Source organism: Penaeus monodon, chromosome 16 (assembly GCF_015228065.2).
Source record: "Penaeus monodon isolate SGIC_2016 chromosome 16, NSTDA_Pmon_1, whole genome shotgun sequence".
NCBI classification, from domain to species: domain Eukaryota; kingdom Metazoa; phylum Arthropoda; class Malacostraca; order Decapoda; family Penaeidae; genus Penaeus; species Penaeus monodon.
The window spans coordinates 17,465,329-17,474,437 of record NC_051401.1 but is presented as its reverse complement, the minus strand read 5'-3'; the positions used below and the strand labels follow the sequence as shown (position 1 = coordinate 17,474,437).

The window sequence follows — 9,109 nt, the reverse complement described above, 5'->3', positions numbered from 1 at the left end:
TTAACCCTTTTGTAAAACAGGGCTTCTTTTAAAAAAACAACAGGTTTTAAATTTTCTATATTGTAAATTTTCCCGAAAATTTTTTTAAAACTTAAGGAAAAAGGGAAAAACCGTTTATAAAATATATTTATTTATGCACAATTTATGCATGTTTTGTCTATTTACCATTCACATTTAACACGGGTGTCAGTGTATGTTTATGTACATTGAATGTTTTATTATACAAATTCCTGCATTGGGTTTTTCCCTGAAGTAACCATGGACAGTGGTTATTTGCCAAGGACATATAAAATTATGAAAGTACTTTTATAAAGTGTGTGTGTGTGTGTGTGTGTGTGGTGTGTGTGTGGGGTGTGTGTGGGGGGTGTGTTTGTGTGTGTGTGTGTGTGGTGTGGGTGTGGTGGTGTGTGTGTGGTTTCATATACATATTTCGTAAAGTATTTCAAGTCTAAATCATGAGTAAAAAGGAAAGGGTTTGCAATAGAACCCTTGGGGAAAAATCTCCCCAGCCCCAGTATTTTCTTTTCAGTTTGGGGGCTCTTACCCCGATTGGACAAAGTGGTGAAGGGGAAAAAAGTTATTCAATGGACAAATTTGGGGGTCTGTGTGAAAATTTGACCCAACCAACCCAAACCCCAAATCCTCATCTTAAAAAAAAAACAAATTTCCCCAAAGCCGGTTTTTGAATGCAGGGTAAAAAAAATGAACATTTCTAAACACTTAAAATTAAAAAATACAACAACAACGAAGACCCGGGGCTAGTAGTCGAGAGCCCACTCATTCTCAGCCAGGAATGAGTCCACCACTTCCTTCATGGCCAGGTTAGGGATAAGCTGGTCCACTGTGAGGTCTGTCCGGGTAATTGGGTCGAAATGGCCCACACGCTGGAAAGGAAACTGCAGCTCAAATATCTTTATCATGAACCGAGATCATCATTGTGGCAAAGAGAGAAAAAGGTGTGAATGAAAATGAGTGTGCTAGAGATATATTGGATGTGTTTTTCTCTTCACTTAACATTGTTCTCCTTTTTGTAATGAATAAACCTGTTAGAATTACGGCTCTTTCTGCTTCTACTTATATGAATGGAAGCTTTTGTACACTTAGCATCTGTGATTGGATTTTCACTAAACTGAATATTTTGTGACAAATATTATATTTTTTGGCTGCAGAAAAACAGCACAGAATCTGAATCATTTGAGTCAGTCCGGCATTTTAGGAGGAAGGAACCAAAGAAAAAATCACCATAGAGGGGAATAGAGTAAGAGAAAGAGAAAGGCCATGGGGTAAGTGAGGGAGAAGAATATAGAAAGGGAACTGGAATAGTGATGTACATGTTGAAAGTGAATCACAAGCTTTTTTTTTTTTTTAATATCTGATGTCTGAGTAACATGTAATCAATAGGAAGATGGGAGGGAAGAGGGTATATTGCATGCAGGTGACTAAAGAGGCACAGGTAAACAGGGAGTGAGAGAAATAAGTTAACAGCATCAAGTATTTAAGTTTTTGCCTTTTTTTTTATTTACAAGAAAAAAGTACAAGAGAGAGAGGAGAGACAGGTAAGACGGGAGAGAACAACAAGAAAGAAGAAAACATAAGAGACAAAAATATACATAAGAATTAGAAAAAACGAGAAAACCAAACAGACAGAGCTTACAAATCGAATCTTGATCCCATGCTACTAAACATTCCTCGGCCCAAACCAAACCAACCTGCAAGTGTTCCTCAATGTCCCTGCGGTCGTATGTGATGCCACTCGGAGTCACCACCGGCTCTCTCAGGATCTCGAAACTGATCTTGCCGCAGAGGTAGTCTGGTACTTCTCTTTTCTAGGGTGTGGGAGAAAATTGAGAACAATGTTTAAATGACAGCTGTCCTCGCATTAAGGGCCAAAGGTATTCTCTGTAAAACGAATAAGTATATAAAAAATAACAAAAACTTTTAGTTTATGGTTTGACATGCTGAGTGATATTAACCCAATGCTGCTATGAGTGTGTGTGTGTGTGTGTGTGTGTGTGTGTGTGTATGCATGTACGTGAGTTTACTTTATTAATTGTTACACTTGTACGAAGTCCCACGAGCATTAAGTACTACTGTCTGGCCCGTTTCGCTTGTTTTGATTCACAAGTTTTACTTGTCTTATTTGCTGTTACTAATGTTTATAACTTATATATGTATGATGTCTATAATAAATACATCGATCGTTGTCATGCATTAGTAAAAGTGTTGTGTCGTCGCCATTCAAGTGAAGGTGATCATGCGTAAGCGTATAAAGGTTCACAATATGGCCCATTGTGGCTAAGCACTGCAAAGCCAATCTATGTGCGACTAAAAAATAAAAAAAAAAAAAAAAAATAAAAAGTACTAATGTATTCTGTAACAAATAGAGGCAAAAAAAAAAACAAATAAAAAAAAAAAAAAAAAAAAAAAAACAAAAATAATAAAAAAAAAAAAGAGTAAAATAATAATAATAATAATAATAATAATAATAATAATAATAATAATAATAATAATAATAATAATAATAAAAAAAGAAGAAGAAAAAAAATATATATAAATTTATTTTTTTCTTCATGCATTAAATGCAATAGCAATACACTATGGTGAAAAAAGAAGTAATAAATAAAAAAAAATAAATAAAATAAATAAATAAATGAATACAAGTAAATACGACTTACTCTTCTTCTCTCGTCCAGTTTGGCAAACATGGTATTTACTTCCGTGATGTGGTTGTCCTGAAAGAGGAAAAGAAAGGAAAATGTGATACAAAATCAATGTATATTTTTATGCTCAGTAAAATGTATGCAAAAAAACATAATGATAGAAAGAATTATATTAAAAAAATAAGTAAATAAATAAATAAATAAATAAATATATTTATATAATATATATATATAATAATATTATTTATATATATATATATATATATATATATATATATATATATATATATATATATATATATATATCTATATGATAATAATATATATATTAATATTTTATAATTATATATTATATTATATATATATTATGATAAATATTATGTGTGTGTGTGGTGTGGTGTGTTGGTGTGTGTGTGTGTGTGTGTGTGTGTGTTGTGTGTGTGTGTGTGTGTGTGTGTTGTGTGTGTGTGTGTGTGTGTGTGTGTGTGTGTGTGTGTGTGTGTGTGTGTTGTGTGTGTGTGTGTGTGTTGTTGTGTGTGTGTGTGTTGTATATATATTATGTATATATTATATATATCTATATATATTATATATATTATATATATATATATATATATATAAATATATATATATATATACTATATATATGTATATATATGTGTATATATATGTGTTATATATATTATTATATATTATTGATTATATTTTATATATTATAGTTATTGTATGTGTATTGTTGTTGTTGTATATTTATATTTATTTTTATATATATATTTTATATGTATATTTTTTAGTTCTTTATTTTTTATATATTTTATTCTATCTATGATTTTTTTTTTTTTTAAATAATAATATAATCATTATAAAAATTAAATAGGGGAGTAGTTTACTTAGCATTGTACACACTTTGCATTTATGCTTGCAGCTTTGCATGGATTTATATATATTTGGCTAGTCAAGCTAGATATAATATGGGTGAGTATATATATATATATATTATATATATATTATTTATAGATATATATATATATATATATATATATATATATATTATTATATATATATATACATATATATATTACATTATATATATATATATATATATTTATATATATATTATTATATATATTATATATAATTTATATATAGATATATATTATAATTTTATATATTTATTTTACAAAATTTATATATATATATATATATTTTTAATAATATAATCATATATATATACATAATTAATCTATATATATTAAATATACATATACATATACATATCCACTATTACATTAATAAATAACATATATATACATATACATTACATATAATAACAATACTATACTAACATTCCATTACTATACATCACAACCATACACATACACACACACACACACACACACACACACACACACCACACACACACACACACACACACACACACACACACACACACACACACACACACACACACACACACACACACACACACACATATAAGACATTAAGAAACTTATGTTTATGAAATGGAAGGAAAGAAAAAATATAAAGGAACTGAAAAGTGTGTACATGAGAAAAAAAAAGAAAACAAATGGAAACACAAACTTGGTAGAAAAGGAAGAGACCAAATGGAAAAACTCATGAAGAATTTTAGAATGAAAAAAGAAAAGAAAAGAAATAATCACAGAAAAGAAAACAGAAAACAGACAGAATAGAAAGAGTTGAAAATAAAACAAAGTACAGAAAAAAAGAGCCAAAAAAGATCGGCATAAAAAATAAGAGAATGAGAGAAAGCAAGAAGGCTATGAGAGAAAGAAAGAAAGGTTGCACTGACCGTCTGTTGTTCTATCCTCATGATTTCCTCCTGGGCTTTCTCCTCATCTCCCTCGTACTTCCTGTGAACCTCTTCTAATCGCCGGTCTCGGTCCTCTAACACTAATCTATTCAGGTAAGTCTAGTAAAAAGAGGTAAATTAGTGTATACTGAGATAAATGAAATAAGTAATGGAATGGAATAATACTGACCTACTGAGGGTCAGCATAATAAATATCGAAATTTTCCCCTATACACGTGGTGTGATCCATCACTGAACATGCTACTCTTGACCAATCTGCCTGGATTTATCAATTCAAGGTGAGAGCAATGTATGTGATCACCTTCACTCAACATCTGCTCCTTTTCAACCTGTGACACATAGTGATACCAAATCAACAGCATACTATTATAGATAACTTGTTTATATGATTCTGTCTAGTTATTTGGACTTCTGGACTTTAGGAAAATTTTGTTATGATGCCTGTCAGCTGTTCTAGTCATGGCCAGGTCATATCCAACAGACTCAACAGGAAAACTCGACACAGGGAAAATTGTAAAATATTCAGTATGTCTAGTATTCAGTAAAAATGGTAGCACATCAGTATTGCAATCATCCAATACTACAAACACAATGCCAATGTAGTATGCCATGCCCACTGTGAGTTTAATCTATAAAGTCTTTACAGACAGGTGGCTCCACAAGTACAGTCACCAATGAGCCAATTACATGGACTACCATCCATATTGATAGCATTAGTTAAAAAAAAAAAAAAAACTTTTTCCCATGAACTCAAGGAAAGGTGAAATCAGGTGAGGTCACAAGGTTTACTAATTGACTTGCAGAATAGTACAGGAGTTTGGGCAAGAATCAGATGGAGGAAATTACAGTGATTATGCCTGGTCAGTAGGAAGAACATACCACTATCCCTAAAACTGGTAAATACTAATATATCCATGCAATATATGTATAAAATCATTATTATTATTGCAATTATAATAATAATTATAATTATTATCATAATTACAATTATAATTATTATCATAATAATTTTAATGAAAATTATAATCTAAAAAAAAAAAAAAAAAAAAAAAAAAAAAAAAAAAAATATATATAATATATATATATATATATATATATATATATATATATATATATTAATCATAATATCATATTATATTATTATATATAATATATATATATATATGATATATATAATAATATATATATATATAATATATATATATCATGAAATGTTAAATTATTATCATTATTATTATATGATTATAATAGTAATAATTATATTTATGACTAATAATAACTGTAATATAAATATAATCATATGAATAGTATTTTCTACCAATACACATCATAATATACATCATTAACATAACATCATAACAATATATCTTATAGTTAATATATATATAATACGTACTGAATAGTACTGATATTCTATAATAACTTTATATTATTAATTTCAATAATAATAAATATATTAGAATAAGTAATTTAAAAATTTAGCCTTTTACACATTATTCTTCATCTCATCTCATCATCTCTCTTGACATACATCATATTCATCATACCTTTCTTATCATAATGTTATGAATATGTACTTTATACTTCTTAAATTTCAATAATCGAGAATCACCCTTGCAAATAGTAACTTTTTTAACACTTTAGTTACAACTGTGTTATTCTTGCGTGATTCTCTTCTCTTCGGATACGTTGAATCTCCTCTTGCGAGCGACACGAATCATACACGCGATGTCATCCCCATAGTTAACTTTTTGTTCCTTGGCCAAATCCTGGGCTGTGGAGGATATAAATTCTGTATAATGTGGTAAATGAATGGTTATTTTGTATGACATTTTGAAATCTAATAATCTGAGAGTATCAACAGGTCTTGAACAAATAATGATGATGAAAATAACATAAATTTTCATAAGTATATATATGAGATTTGTTTGGAACACCACTTTAATTAAAATTAATCTATAAGAAACTTTTATTCTCTATGCAAAAGTAACTGATGAAGTAAATGATAATGAGGAATAATAATAATAATCAACTTTCATATATGAAATAAAATACCTATATGCATTACATAGTGGACTTCCAACCAAATAAAGGAAAGGTGATATGCAAATGACAGCCAACACACTGACCACATAACAATGCCTCACCTCTCTGTAGGTGTGTGATGCTATCATCAAAGTTATCTGTCTCGAGGAGAGCCTGGCCGAGGAAGAAGTGCGCCTTGACGAGTGTGGCATCGATCTCCAAGGCCATGCGGCAGTCTTGCATCACCAGGTCCCACCTCTTCAGCTTCAGGTTACATAGTGCACGGTTTGTGTAGTAAACAGCAACTGAGGGCTTCTTCGTCTGTGTGGATAAAAAAAGAAAAATAATAACATAGGGATATATTTTGGGGAAGCAGGATAGAGGGGGAGAGGGGGGAGGGGAGAGGGAGAGGGAGAGGGAGAGGGAGAGGGAGAGTGAGAGTGAGAGTGAGAGAGAGAGAGAGAAAAGAAGAGAGAGGGAGAGAAGAGGGGGGAGAGAGAGGAGAGAGGATGTGAGAGAGAAGAGAGAGAGAAGAGAGAGAGAGAGAAAGAGAGAGAAAAGAGGGGGAGAAAGAGGGGAAAAAGAGGAGAAAAAGAGAAATAGAAAAGGGGAAAAAAAAGAAAAAGAAAAAAAAGAGAGAGAGAGAGAGAGAGGAAAAGAGACGAGGAGAGAGGAGGAGAGATAGAGAAGAGAGGAGGAGGAGAGAGAGAGAGAGAGGGGAAAAAGAAGAAGAAAGGAGAAAAAGGGGAGAGAGAGAGGAGAGAAAGGGGAGAGAGAGAGGAGAGAGGAGAGAGAGAGAAAGGAGAAAGAGAGAAAGAGGGGGAGGAAAGAGAGAGAGAAAGAGATAGAGCGACAGAGAGACAGGGAGAGAAGAAGAGAGCAATAACGAGAGAGAGTGAGAGAAGAGAGAGCAAGAGCAAGAGATAGAGAGAGCAAGAGCAAAAGAAGAGAGAGAGAGAGAGAGAGAGAAATGGGGGAGAGAAAAGGAAGAGAGAGGAAAAAAGAGGAAGGGTGAGAAAGAGAGAGAGAGAGAGGAGAGAGAGGAGAGAGAGAGAGAGAGAGAGAGAGAGAAAGAAAAAAAAGGGGGGGGAAAAGAGAGGGAGAAAAGAGGGGGAGAGAAGAGAGAGAGAGGCAAAAAAAGGAAAAGGAGCGAGAGAGAGGAGGGGAAAAGGGAAAGGGGGGGGGGAGGGGGGGGGGGAGGGAGAGAGAAGAGAGAGAAAAGAGAGAGGGGAGAGAGAAAAAAAAGAGAGAGAGAGCAAAAAAAAGAGAGAGAGAGCGAGAAGAGGGGGGAAAGAGAGAAAGAGAGAGGAGAGAGGGAGAGCGGAAGAGAGAGAGAGAGGGGGGAAAAAAAGGAGGAGAGGAGAGAGAAAGAAGAGAGGAGAGAGGGGGGAAGGGGAAGAGAGAGAAGAGAAGAGTAGAGAGGAGAGAGAAGAGAGAGAGAGAAGAGAAAGGGAAGAGAGAGAAAGAGAGGAGGAAGAAAAAGGAGAGAGAAGAGAGAAGGGGGGGGGGGGGGGGGGGGAAAAGGGGGGAAAGGAGAGAGAGAGAGAGAGAGAGAGAGGAGAGAGAGGAGAGGGAAAAAAGAGAGAGAAGAGAGAAAAGAGAGAGGAGAGAGAGTGAGAGAGAGATTGAGAGAGAGAGAGAGAGAGAGAGAGAGAAGAGAAGAAAAAAGAGAAAGAGGGAGGGGGGGAGAGGGGGGGGAGAGAGGGGGGGAGAAGGGAGGGGGGGAGGGAGGGAGGGAGGGAGGGAGGGAGGGAGGGAGGGAGAGAGGGGGAAGGAGAAGAGAGAAGAGGAGGAGGTGAAGAGAGAGAGAAGGAGAGAGAGAGAGGAGAGAGAGAGGAGAAGAAAAGGGAAGGAGAGAGAGGAGAGAGAGAAGGAGCAAGAAGCTAAAGAGGCAAGAGAGAGAGGGGAAGGAGAGGAGGGGAGAGAGAGATAGAGTGAGAGAGAGAGAGAGGAGAAGAGAGGGGTAGGGAGAGAGGAGAGAGGGGGAAGGGGAGAAGGGAAGGAGAGAGAGAGAAAGGGGGAGAGGGGAGGAGAGGAGAGAAAGAGGAGAGAGAGAGAGAGAGAGAGAGAGAGCAGAACAAGCTAAGATATGAACATCAGCATGGGTGTCATATCTCTTATTTTACATCTAATACTTTATGAATAGGCCCAAATTCCTTTACAGAGAATGAGTCCACAAAAACCCCACAATCCAGATGATGTAACTATCATGCCATGATGGTTACATCAAGGACATTGACCAGCAGATAGGTTTTTTAAAAAAATTTAAATATAGAAAAAAAAATTTTTAATGAGACAAATAGCAAAATGTTGCTTATCATTCTTGCACCGAGTTATGGACTACCTAGATAGATGATATGGAGGAAAGCAGTCTATTACCATCTGTATAAGGCAAATCAAATGACAGATATGAAAAATGTCAAAAAAGATCAAAATTCTTGAAGAAAAAGAGAGTATAACATTGTAAAGAGGAGTATAGTGTCTTGTCACCACACACAAGTGTTCATGTGTGCCTGGCCTACAAGCCATATACCCATCACAGTGGTTGATCAAGTAAGCCTAATGTCCATAT

At 34.0% G+C, this 9,109-nt stretch overlaps 1 protein-coding gene across 1 annotated transcript in view; it reads right to left on the bottom strand.

The window, feature by feature from the left end:
- Positions 1–686: 686 nt before the first annotated feature.
- Positions 687–9,109, bottom strand: part of LOC119582602 (E3 ubiquitin-protein ligase CHIP-like) — a 10,222-nt gene continuing 1,799 nt past the window's right edge. Inside the window, 7 exon segments of the mRNA XM_037930973.1 lie at positions 687–884; positions 1,710–1,826; positions 2,676–2,732; positions 4,492–4,611; positions 5,392–5,393; positions 6,161–6,286; positions 6,660–6,858. Coding sequence (XP_037786901.1) covers positions 759–884; positions 1,710–1,826; positions 2,676–2,732; positions 4,492–4,611; positions 5,392–5,393; positions 6,161–6,286; positions 6,660–6,858 — 747 coding nt within the window. The 3' untranslated portion in view covers positions 687–758.